This window comes from Oncorhynchus keta, chromosome 25 (assembly GCF_023373465.1).
Source record: "Oncorhynchus keta strain PuntledgeMale-10-30-2019 chromosome 25, Oket_V2, whole genome shotgun sequence".
NCBI lineage: Eukaryota > Metazoa > Chordata > Actinopteri > Salmoniformes > Salmonidae > Oncorhynchus > Oncorhynchus keta.
In genome coordinates, this window is record NC_068445.1 from 38,818,326 (window position 1) to 38,831,226 (window position 12,901).

At 41.9% G+C, this 12,901-nt stretch overlaps 2 protein-coding genes across 4 annotated transcripts in view; both read right to left on the bottom strand.

Moving 5' to 3' along the window:
- Positions 1-2,240, bottom strand: part of ckap2l (cytoskeleton associated protein 2-like) — a 90,697-nt gene extending 88,457 nt beyond the window's left edge. For all 3 annotated transcript variants that reach the window (XM_052479287.1, XM_052479286.1, XM_052479288.1), the window contains exons 1-2: positions 2,056-2,240; positions 1,555-1,621 (exon numbers count right to left, since the gene is read on the bottom strand). In XM_052479287.1, coding sequence (XP_052335247.1) covers positions 1,555-1,621; positions 2,056-2,125 — 137 coding nt within the window. In that variant the 5' untranslated portion in view covers positions 2,126-2,240. The remainder of the gene's footprint in view (positions 1-1,554; positions 1,622-2,055) is intronic.
- Positions 2,241-4,020: 1,780 nt separating this feature from the next.
- LOC127911768 (interleukin-1 beta-like) lies at positions 4,021-7,293 on the bottom strand. The gene is made up of 6 exons (XM_052479298.1): positions 7,193-7,293; positions 6,859-6,910; positions 6,475-6,667; positions 5,913-6,086; positions 5,452-5,588; positions 4,021-4,910 (listed from the first exon to the last, which is right to left on the bottom strand). The coding sequence occupies exons 2-6, from the start codon at positions 6,889-6,891 to the stop codon at positions 4,680-4,682; spliced, it is 768 nt and encodes a 255-aa protein (XP_052335258.1). The 5' UTR covers positions 6,892-6,910; positions 7,193-7,293; the 3' UTR covers positions 4,021-4,679.
- Between the last annotated feature and the right edge of the window lie 5,608 nt (positions 7,294-12,901).

Consider the following 12,901-nt stretch of genomic DNA (forward strand, 5'->3'; position numbering starts at 1 on the left):
ACACCTTTATTTAACCAGGTAGGCTAGTTGAGAACAAGTTCTCATTTGCAACTGCGACCTGGCCAAGATAAAGCATAGCAGTGTGAACAGACAACACAGAGTTACACATGGAGTAAACAATTAACAAGTCAATAACACAGTAGAGAAAAAAAGGGAGTCTATATACATTGTGTGCAAAAGGCATGAGGAGGTAGGCGAATAATTACAATTTTGCAGATTAACACTGGAGTGATAAATGATCAGATGGTCATGTACAGGTAGAGATATTGGTGTGCAAAAGAGCAAAAAAGTAAATAAATAAAAACAGTATGGGATGAGGTAGGTGAAAATGGGTGGGCTATTTACCAATAGACTATGTACAGCTGCAGCAATCGGTTAGCTGCTCAGATAGCAGATGTTTGAAGTTGGTGAGGGAGATAAAAGTCTCCAACTTCAGCGATTTTTGCAATTCGTTCGAGTCACAGGCAGCAGAGTACTGGAACGAAAGGCGACCAAATGAGGTGTTGGCTTTAGGGATGATTAGTGAGATACACCTGCTGGAGCGCGTGCTACGGATGGGTGTTGCCATCGTGACCAGTGAACTGTGATAAGGCGGAGCTTTACCTAGCATGGACTTGTAGATGAACTGGAGCCAGTGGGTCTGGCAACGAATATGTAGCGAGGGCCAGCCGACTAGAGCATACAAGTCGCAGTGGTGGGTGGTATAAGGTGCTTTAGTGACAAAACGGATGGCACTGTGATAAACTGCATCCAGTTTGGTGAGTAGAGTGTTGGAAGCAATTTTGTAGATGACATCGCCAAAGTCGAGGATCGGTTGGATAGTCAGTTTTACTAGGGTAAGTTTGGCGGCGTGAGTGAAGGAGGCTTTGTTGCGATTGGAGAATAGAAAGAGAGTTTACTAGGTACATATAGATGTCCACATATTCAAGGTCGGAACCATCCAGGGTGGTGATGCTAGTCGGGCATGCGGGTGCAGGCAGCGATCGGTTGAAAAGCATTAATTTGGTTTTACTAGCATTTAAGAGCAGTTGGAGGCCACGGAAGGAGTGTTGTATGGCATTGAAGCTCGTTTGGAGGTTAGATAGCAGTGTCCAAGGACGGGCCGGAAGTATATAGAATGGTGTCGTCTGCGTAGAGGTGGATCAGGGAGTCGCCCGCAGCAAGAGCAACATCATTGATATATACAGAGAAAAGAGTCGGCCCGAGAATTGAACCCTGCGGCACCCCCATAGAGATTGCCAGAGGACCGGACAACATGCCCTCCGATTTGACACACTGAACTCTGTCTGCATAGTTTGTCAGTTCGTAGTTAGCGGCTGCCGCAGAGCAATGACCAGATTTTGATCATAACAATTCCATTAACGCTAAATTCTCAGAGTAAATCTTCGGCAACTTTTAAACCATATATGGTAGACATGGGGGTTGGACTATTGTTTGTTTGACTGATTTTGTATAAACATATAGACATTTGTATAAACCTTGAATGAATGAATCATCTTATATAGGCTATATAATGGCCAAGAAGAAAGCCGTCAAGCCATGATGATTTCTTACTTTGGGTTTGGTGGCTTCAGTCTTCCTTTTGCTGCTAAGTACTCTATCAACTGCTGCTTGCGCAATTCTGTGAAAGACAAGAAGCAACTTTAAAACAAACCCTAAATTTACTCCTCCACTATTTGGTCAATGGTGTTAAAGATAGCGAGCTAATTAACATTACCATTAAATTAGCTGGCCAACGTCAGACAGCTAGCCCTAGCTGCAACATTGTTGTTCTAATAGGTGATGGTTCTAGCTAGTTACGCTAACGTTACTCGTTGAGGGAGTCAATAAGACAGCCCAATGTCCCAAAAGACTATAAGTTTCCTCTGAACTAAGCTAACGTTAGTGTGTACCCAAGCCTATATCTAGATTTTCCACTGCAACTTGACCGAATGATAAATAAAAAACGTATTGTTTACATTGTATTATGACTAACGACAACCACAGTTAGTAAGCTGAAGAAGCAAGCAAATAATAGAGCTTGCGGAATATTAGTTAATGTTAGCTACACCATACCTTTTCTGTTAAGTTGGGCAACAATTTCTTCCGCGTCCATTGCTATTTGTAATCTAGTCACTTGAGACATGTTATTTTAGTGTAGCTAGCTAAATTTTTCGCTATTTTACTGGAATACAAGTTATGGTTTGCTAGCGAGCTACAATAAACAAACCGACTTCATCTATTTCGTGGTCTGTTTTGAAATTGCCGGGGCAACGCAACTCTTCTCCCATTGGCTCGTTCAAATATTTGAAAAAAAAGACACGCCCAATCAGACAGCTACTCCAATGCTTCTTTTAATTCTGTAGGTTTTATATGGATGGTAACATTGAAAGTGGTGGGGAACATCTGACTGGGAGGTGTGATCATTGTCAGGAGGAGATGATGGAACATGTGGAACATGTGCCAGAAATATGAGACAAAGGGAGCGATTGTTATTAGATTTAAGGAGTAGTGGGGTTGAAGAGCCAGGATTAAGTGCATTTTGGGGGAAATCTTTAGGTGATGTAGTTTTTAATTATGTATTTAGTTTAGTTAGGGAGACGAGATTATTGGGTAGGATTTCAAATCATCCCCTGAAGATTTCCCCAGCAGTTCACTTAATCCTGGCTCTTCAACCTCATTACTCCTCAAATCTAATAACAACCGCTCCCTTTGTCTCATGTATTTCTGGGACTGAAAGAGAACATGTTCAACTGTCTCCATCTGAGAGGTGTGACAATGATCATTTATTTTATGTATTTATTTCACCTTTATTTAACCAGGTAGGCAAGTTGAGAACAAGTTCTCATTTACAATTGCGACCTGGCCAAGATAAAGCAAAGCAGTTCGACACATACAACGACACAGAGTTACACATGGAGTAAAACAAACATACAGTCAATAATACAGTATAAACAAGTCTATATACGATGTGAGCAAATGAGGTGAGATAAGGGAGGTAAAGGCAAAAAAAAGGCCATGGTGGCGAAGTAAATACAATATAGCAAGTAAAACACTGGAATGGTAGATTTGCAATGGAAGAATGTGCAAAGTAGAAATAAAAATAATGGGGTGCAAAGGAGCAAAATAAATTAATTAATTAAATACAGTAGGGAAAGAGGTAGTTGTTTGGGCTAAATTATAGGTGGGCTATGTACAGGTGCAGTAATCTGTGAGCTGCTCTGACAGTTGGTGCTTAAAGCTAGTGAGGGAGATACGTGTTTCCAGTTTCAGAGATTTTTGTAGTTCGTTCCAGTCATTGGCAGCAGAGAACTGGAAGGAGAGGCGGCCAAAGAAATAATTGGTTTTGGGGGTGACTAGAGAGAGATACCTGCTGGAGCGTGTGCTACAGGTGGGAGATGCTATGGTGACCAGCGAGCTGAGATAAGGGGGGACTTTATCATGTTTCCCCACCACTTTCAACTTACTGTGGAGCCTTGTACCTACACTCCCCCCCGCCACCACCTTTTCCTGGATCTTATACAGGTGTCTTCCCTTACTCTTCCTGATCCACAACTCTTGCCACTCATTTGTAACCTCTGTTCTTACTAATCCCTTGGCTTCTGCTTTACTGATGAACAATTCCATCTCAACATTAGGATGTTTAAGAGCCTAGATGTTCTCTTGATAAGTGAGTGAATTGGACCATTTTCCAGTCCTGCTAAGTTTTCAAAATGTAACAAGTACTTTTGGGTGTCAGGGAAAATATATGGAGTAAAAAAGTACAGTATTTTCATTAGGAATGTATTGAAGTAAAAGGAAAAGTTGTCAAAAATATAAGTACTGAAGTACAGATACCCCAGAAAACTCCTTAAGTAGTACTTTAAAGTAGTTTAACTTTACACCACTGATATTATTACTGGTATAATGTAGGTATACCTCTCATATTTGTTCTTGTTGTGGTTCTGGTATTTGATGGATGTTGTCTGATTCTTCACATTGTTCTTCCAATAACCATGTTATTACAGTAGCCAACCATAATAATCGATGACAGAGAACATCAATTTTCATTTGAATATTTATTCAAAAGAGCACATATGTAGGACAATTCAAATGTTTGCATGCATCAATGAATAAGTGCAACATCAACATATTGACAAATAAATACAATGATAAATAAGTATAATCACTGAAATATAAATACATGAATAAATAATAGAAAAATATTATGATTAGTAGAAATGTAATTACAGTTAATTTTAGCTTTCAGCAATAAATACGGTACAATAAATATCATGGACGCTTGCAACAATCTGACTCAACGGCGCCATCTTGTGGTAAAATTTGACCAAGTCAATACACCACAATGGTGAATTGCTCTAGTAGTACACACACACACACACACACACACACACATACATACATACATACATACATACATACATACATACATACATACATACATACATACATACATACATACATACATACATACATACATACATACATACAACCTGAAGAAGTTATTGTGTCTTACAAACATACACCTAATCTTTAGACGTACAGACAGTAACAATCCAGCCCTGACCACAAAGGTCCTATAGAATCACATATAGAATCTCTATTGCCTAGTTAAATAAAGGTTCAACAAAAATAAAAAATAACATTGAATTATATCGGATCTCTATGAGAGATCTGTGGTGTCCTTTTCGGCACCCACCTTAGTTGTGGCGCTGGACAGTGAATGTGGTGAAGCGGTTGGGGGTTGCCCTCTGGCACATGTTCACCATCTTGGTGTTGTCCTGCTGTAGGGCCGTGCTGATGAACCAGTTCCTGTAATGGGCAGACTCCAGGGTACTGATGTCAACTCCGGTGTCCTGTTTGTAGAAGAGAAAGCGCACCATGTCGCTCTCATGGTTGATGGACTTCAGCTGCTCCTTGTCTGCCACCTCCTGGAGAGAGATAGATGGTCAGGGGGTTAAAATCAATGGTCTGACTCAAAACTGACTTAAATGTCAAATGTCATACACCAGGGGTCAAATGTCATACACCAGGGGTCAAATGTCATACACCAGGGGTGGATAGAAATGTTACTCTGGCTATTGGTTTGAGTTTGTGGCTGTTGGAACCAATGACTTATATAATCAACACATCATTGGTTGGAACAAGCCGACACACTGTCACTCTCCAGGACTAATAGTCTTCCTCGCTGCATCCCATTCCCAGTCACATTACACCAGGGTCGGTCTCTCTTGGTCTCTCTGGCAGTTTCCTTTAATTACACTGCAACTCAACCTTTTACATTCCACATATGATTCAGACACAATGTTGATGATGTCAGCATTCTTCAGCTCAGACACCATCTCCATGGCCATCTCTACGTGGTGCATGATACGGTCCAGGTCTGACTCTAACAACTCCAGCCTCAACAGACAATTATCCTATCTATCAATACTGAATCACAATAGATTCAGCAGTAGTAGTGCTATTTACCTCTAGGTGCAGGGTGGGCGTGCCTTCTGATGTGATGCAGGATAGGTAGAGGTTGGATCCCTTGATGCCCAGGGCTACAGGTCTTGCTTTAGTCTCACTGGGGACAGGCGTGATGTACGTAGACAGGTTCAAATGCACTGAGGACAGAGGAAAGGAGAAGAGAGTCAGTCAGCATCATTCATCAGAACTCAACTGTGAACTAAGTACGCTATCTGTCAGTCTCAGGGTGGGGTTGGTTTTAACCTCTCCACTAAATCTCATATTGCTCATATGTACCTAACCTTTCCAATTATTTCAGATTCATAGGAAGTGCCCCTGCTTAGTGCCCCAAGGCAAATTGTAATTTCATTAATTTAATGATCTATGGTCGCCAAAGAACACACTCAAAATTCTTTGGCAAAATGTAACGCACTATGTTAAGACAAATGCAAATTGGTACAGAGCCTTGGTTGTTAACATACCTTTATGGTAGCTGCTGCCTCCCTGCAGCATCATAGCATGCAGCTCCATAGACCCTTCGTTGAGCACCCAGCACTTATTCTCAGAGTCAGTGACACTACACTCATACTCTCCTTTACTGCTGAACCCTGCAGCTCTGCTGCTGGCTTCAGTGCGCGCCGACTCCAACTCCAACACTATATTTTTTGATGAGGAGAGAGAGAGAGAGGAGAAAGCATGTAGGAGATGAGTGAATGATTGAATAAATACGCTTGATTGAATTCCAGAACTACTAGTCTGTGAGTTGTGCTAAGATATCCACACTAGCAGTATGCCAGTTAGAATTAAGCGATATGTTGGGCATGCATTCCAAGTGGTATTCTATAGTGTGAACATTGGAACATAGCCCAGTAGTGATAGCGAATGGTATTATAGTGGTACACATTAAAAATACCCTGTTCTGTTTGTGCTGTCTTGTCAACTCCTATGGTCATTGTCATCAGAATCAAGACAGTACAATCAGACATGGGTCCAGGCTAGCCCCGACGGGGCTCCTCTAATCCAGTCCAGTGATCTTTGACCTACCTTCCACTGCGCTCTCCAGCAAGAAATTTAACAGGCTCTCATCTCTTCTTAGGGTAAACCGCTTGCCACCATTTAGCCTCTCCATGGCGATGATGAGGTTGGCCACACAGCGCAGGGTGATGGGGTGATGGGATATCTCCACATCCAGACCCTGAGGCAGTTTGGAGCTCCATGCTACACTGGCAGAGGTGTTCTGACCAGGACAGAGAAAGTCCATTTAACATTCATCTAACATTGTTGCATCAGTGTCTAGAGAATTGTGGTTGGTCTGTTTTGTTCCTTTCTCCTGTTTTAACATTTACTGTATAATAAATAACATTTGAATGTCTGTCATGCCTGAATATTGTAGGTCTGTCTTATCATCATGTCTAAGTTGGGACTCACCTTCATTAGACTGCATTTTGATTCAAATTCCATATTGTCTTTGTAGTTAGATCTGGAAAATAAAAACAGATATTTTAAAACTCCTGTCCATCATAGATTGTATCATGCTTAGTCAGTTGCTTAAAGATGGCCAAGATCTGAAAACACATTCAGAGATCTGGTGTAAACAGGCAATCATATATACAGTTAGTCCTAAATAAACGTTTTTACTAAACACTATACAGAAATAAAGACTGCCACAACAGATCAACAACATAATACATGGTCAGCCGTACAGTAAGAGTAAGTTTATGGTTGCCAATGTGAATAAAAACAGACTCTACATTTCATTTACCTGGATGAATAGGTTTGTAGTTGGCTGTTTGGTAGTTTGTAGATAGTAGGTACTGACGTCTTGTTTCTAGTCCTTGGTCCTTGTTGTGAGTCCCAACTTGTTCTCTGAACCAATGTTTTCTGGCTACATGTGGTAACCTGTATGTCTTATATACATCCTGGGAACACTCTCCAGAAATTCCCCTCTACGTACACGGGAGGAAGGACGATGGTTTAGTCTCACCAGACCAATGAGTGACAAGGTATTTTTTCATGACTTTGGTGATGAAATACTGGACTCACACCCAACAGGATGGGGGGATGGGGTGTAATTGTTTTGTACTATTGCCAATATACTTTATTCAAAGAATTGATGTTGTGTTTTCATGCTGTTCTTGGCCAGGATTCCCTGAGAAATTGTATTTCAGATCTCAATATTACTGGATGAACAAAATATGAAATATTGTTCATGTCAACGCTACGTAAAATGAGTTACGATTAGACAAATGTACATGTCTGTATTATAATATACCTTCCATAACTTCCTTTTCTACAGGACTTCTCATACATTATGCTACACTTTAACGTTTAACGTGTTGATAACGGCTATTTTCTAAGACGGTTTTCAGTGGCAGTTCTAGCTTGTATGGCTCCCTGGATGAACCTCTCCTTCAACCCCCCTACCAAAATACAAAAGCACCGTTCTGCACTAACCTTCATTTTATTCAGACATTTGGAACAACACAAATAAATAAATCATAACATTTAAAACTATATAAATACAAAAATAAGACAACAAAAAAATAAGTAACAAAGACAAATAAAAACAAATATGTGTTGATTTGGCACTCGAGCATCAATACATTACTCATCCCACAACACTGAGTCATGACTAAGCCAATTCACCTTGGTAGTGTGCAGACTGGTTTTATATTATTCTTAACGATTTCACACAATGGCAGCAGATCCACAAGGTCTGCCATGAGAGGTGACTGTATAGTTCCCCTAAGGAAAAGCACCTTTTAAATCTGCATTCTCTGTGAGAGCTTCCCATGTCTGGAATACACTGCCATCAGACACACATAACTGCACCACATATCACACTTTCACAAAATGCTTGAAGACATGGCTAAAGGTCAATCAGATTTGTGAACATGGTCCCTAGCTGTGTGTTGCCGCTTTCCATGTTGTCTGTTGTCTGTAGCTTGTGAGGTATGGAAACACTTTGTTGCTTTTATGAATTTTGTCTTGCTGCTTTTTGTCCTATGTTGCTCTGTCTGTATGCTATGTCTTGCTTGTCCTATGTTGCTATGTCTATGGTGCTATTGTCTATATTGTAATTGTTTTTAATAACCTGCCCAGGGACTGCGGTTGAAAATTAGCCGGCTGGCTAAAACCGGCACTTTTACTGAAACGTTGATTAATGTGCACTGTCCAGGTAAAAATAAAATAAAACTAAAACTAAACTAAACAAACCAGAAAAACAATATGTCTGTGAAACTATATATTCACAGTATTATGAATGAATTGTGGTTTATTTGGTAGCATTTCGTAGTGTGACAGATTTGACTAAATCCATTAGTACTGTACAAAGTTAGAGGCTCGCTATTTGATAGATTCACCCCCCCCCACCTCGGGCTTCCAGTGGGGAGACCTGAGGTCAACCTACCCCCCCCCCCCCCTACCTCGGGCTTCCAGTGGGTAGACCTGAGGTCAACCTACCCCCCCCCCCCCTACCTCGGGCTTCCAGTGGGGAGACCTGAGGTCAACCTACCCCGCCCCCTACCTCGGGCTTCCAGTGGGGAGACCTGAGGTCAACCTACCCCCGCCCCCTACCTCGGACTTCCAGTGGGGAGACCTGAGGTCAACCTACCCCCGCCCCCCCGCGCACCCCTACCTCGGGCTTCCAGTGGGGAGACCTGAGGTCAACCTACCCCGCCCCCTACCTCGGGCTTCCAGTGGGGAGACCTGAGGTCAATCTACCCCTGCCCCCCTACCTCGGGCTTCCAGTGAGGAGACCTGAGGTCAACCTACCCCCCCGCGCCCCCCTACCTCGGGCTTCCAGTGGGGAGGTCCATTGCTATTTGTAATCTCGTCACTTGAGACATGTTATTTTAGTGTAGCTAGCTACATTTTTCGCTATTTTAGTGGAATACAAGTTATGGTTTGCTAGCGAGCTAACATAAACAAACCGACTTCATCTATTTCGTATTCTGTTTTGAAATTGCCGGGGCAACGCCACTCTTCTCCCATTGGCTCGTTCAAATATTTGAGGGGAAAAAAAACACGCCCAATCAGACAGCTACTCCAATGCTTCTTTTAATTCTGTAGGATTTATATGGATGGTAACATTGAAAGTGGTGGGGAACATCTGACTGGGAGGTGTGATCATTGTCAGGAGGAGATGATGGAACATGTGGAACATGTGCCAGAAATATGAGACAAAGGGAGCGATTGTTATTAGATTTGAGGAGTAGTCAAATCAAATCAAATTTATTTATATAGCCCTATATAGCAAGCAATGCAGTTGTAGAAGCACGGTGGCTAGGAAAAACTCCCGAGAAAGGCCAAAACCTAGGAAGAAACCTAGAGAGGAACCAGGTTATGTGGGGTGGCCAGTCCTCTTCTGGCTGTGCCGGGTGGAGATTATAACAGAACATGGCCAATATGTTCAAATGTTCATAAATGACCAGCATGGTCGAATAATAATAAGGCAGAACAGTTGAAACTGGAGCAGCAGCACGGCCAGGTGGACTGGGGACAGCAAGGAGTCATCATGTCAGGTAGTCCTGGGGCATGGTCTCAGGGCTCAGGTCCTCCGAGAGAGAGAAAGAAAGAGAGAATTAGAGAGAGCATATGTGGGGTGGCCAGTCCTCTTCTGGCTGTGCCGGGCGGAGATTATAACAGAACATGGCCAAGATGTTCATAAATGACCAGCATGGTCGAATAATAATAAGGCTGAACAGTTGAAACTGGAGCAGCAGCACGGCCAGGTGGACTGGGGACAGCAAGGAGTCATCATGTCAGGTAGTCCTGGGGCATGGTCCTAGGGCTCAGGTCCTCAGAGAGAGACAAAGAAAGAGAGAAGGAGAGAATTAGAGAACGCACACTTAGATTCACACAGGACACCGAATAGGACAGGAGAAGTACTCCAGATATAACAAACTGACCCTAGCCCCCGACACATAAACTACTGCAGCATAAATACTGGAGGCTGAGACAGTGGAGGGGTCAGGACTTGACCATTGCAGAGCACAGGTTTTTTTGAGTGACTGAGAGCTTACCGCGTGCTCAAACTCTCGGGCCAGATTCTCACAATGAGAAGTCCCATTGAAAGCTGAGATCACGCTGAACACATGGAGACTCTTCCGGGTGCTGTGACTGTTTGGGAAGGGTGTTAAAAATGAGGTCAAAGGTGACCCAACTTTTCAGATGAGAAGAGATATTTTGGGAAAATGCAGATTTTGAGAGTTCTGCTATACATAGAGACATAATTTAAACGGTTTTAAAAGCTTTAGAGTGTTTTCTATTCGATAATATTTTTTATTTGCATATATTAGCAACTTTTGACAAAAATGTATCATGTTTTATATGGGTACCCAAATCCTCCAGAAGGGGCAGTAAACCGTGGTATCCTGAACAGGCTAACCGAGAAGTGACAAAAGCATGGATTCATTTTTCTGCATCATTTTTGGACAGAAAGTTTCTGACTTTTGCAATGTTACGTAGATGGAAAAAAGCTGTCCTTGAAATAGTCTTGATATGTTCTTCAAAAGAGAGATCAGGGTCCAGAGTAACGCCGAGGTCCTTCACAGTTTTATTTGAGACGACTGTACAACCATTAAGATTAATTGTCAGATTCAACAGAAGATCTCTTTGTTTCTTGGGACCTAGAACAAGCATCTCTGTTTTGTCCGAGTTTAAAAGTAGAAAGTTTGCAGCCATCCACTTCCTTAATGTCTGAAACACATGCTTCTAGCAAGGGCAATTTTGGGGCTTCACCATGTTTCATTGAAATGTACAGCTGTGTGTCATCCGCATAGCAGTGAAAGTTAACATTATGTTTTCGAATAACATCCCCAAGAGGTAAAATATATAGTGAAAACAAAAGTGGTCCTAAAACGGAACCTTGAGGAACACCGAAATTTACAGTTGACTTGTCAGAGGACAAACCATTCACAGAGACAAACTGATATCTTTCCGACAGATAAGATCTAAACCAGACAAGAACTTGTCCGTGTAGACCAATTTGGGTTTCCAATCCCTCCAAAAGAATGTGGTGATCGATGGTATCAAAAGCAGTACTACGGTCTAGGAGCATGAGGACAGATGCAGAGCCTCGGTCCGATGCCATTAAAATGTAATTTACCACCTTCACAAGTGCCGTCTCAGTGCTATGATGGGGTCTAAAACCAGACTGAAGCATTTCGTATACATTGTTTGTCTTCAGGAAGGCAGTAAGTAGTGGGGTTGAAGAGCCAGGATTAAGTGCATTTTGGGGGAAATCTTTAGGTGATGTAGTTTTTAATTATGTATTTAGTTTCGTTAGGGAGACGAGATTATTGGGTAGGATTCCAAATCATCCCCTGAGGATTTCCCCAGCAGTTCACTGAATCCAGGCTATTCAACACCCATTACTCCTCAAATCTAATAACAACCGCTCCCTTTGTCTCATGTATTTCTGGCACTGAAAGAGAACATGTTCAACTGTCTCCATCTGAGAGGTGTGACAATGATCATTTCTTTTATTTATTTATTTCACCTTTATTTAACCAGGTAGGCAAGAACTTGTTCTCAGTTCTCATTTACAATTGCGACCTGACCAAGACAAGGCAAAGCATTTTGACACATACAACGACACAGAGTAACACATGGAGTAAAACAAACATACATATAGTCAATAATACAGTATAAACAAGTCTATATACGATGTGAGCAAATGAGGTGAGATAAGGGAGGTAAAGGCAAAAAAAAGGCCATGGTGGCAAAGTAAATACAATATAGCAAATAAAACACTGGAATGGTAGATTTGCAATGGAAGAATGTGCAAAGTAGAAATAAAAATAATGGGGTGCAAAGGAGCAAAATAAATTAATTAATTAAATACAGTAGGGAAAGAGGTAGTTGTTTGGGCTAAATTATAGGTGGGCTATGTACAGGTGCAGTAATCTGTGAGCTGCTCTGACAGTTGGTGCTTAAAGCTAGTGAGGGAGACAAGTGTTTCCAGTTTCAGAGATTTTTGTAGTTCGTTACAGTCATTGGCAGCAGAGAACTGGAAGGAGAGGCGGCCTAAGAAATAATTGGTTTTGGGGGTGACTAGAGAGATATACCTGCTGGAGCGTGTGCTACAGGTGGGAGATGCTATGGTGTCCAGCGAGCTGAGATAAGGGGGGACTTTATCATGTTTCCCCACCACTTTCAACTTACTGTGGAGCCTTGTACCTACACCCCCCTGCCACCACCTTTTCCTGGATCTTATACAGGTGTCTTCCCTTACTCTTCCTGATCCACAACTCTTGCCACTCATTTGTAACCTCTGTTCTTACTAATCCCTTGGCTTCTGCTTTACTGATGAACAATTCCATCTCAACATTAGGATGTTTAAGAGCCTAGATGTTCTCTTGATAAGTGAGTGAATTGGACCATTTTCCAGTCCTGCTAAGTTTTCAAAATGTAACAAGTACTTTTGGGTGTCAGGGAAAATATATGGAGTAAAAAAGTACAGTATTTT

Bases quoted from the DNA above. Each gene is read 5' to 3' on its own strand.
- LOC127911768 (XM_052479298.1), bottom strand. From the start codon at position 6,891: ATGGAATTTGAATCAAAATGCAGTCTAATGAAG. The intron at 6,668-6,858 runs GTGAGTCCCAAC...TGTCCTGGTCAG, and splicing joins CAAAATGCAGTCTAATGAAG to AACACCTCTGCCAGTGTAGC. The intron at 4,911-5,451 runs GTAAATAGCACT...ATCTCTCTCCAG, and splicing joins CGCCCACCCTGCACCTAGAG to GAGGTGGCAGACAAGGAGCA.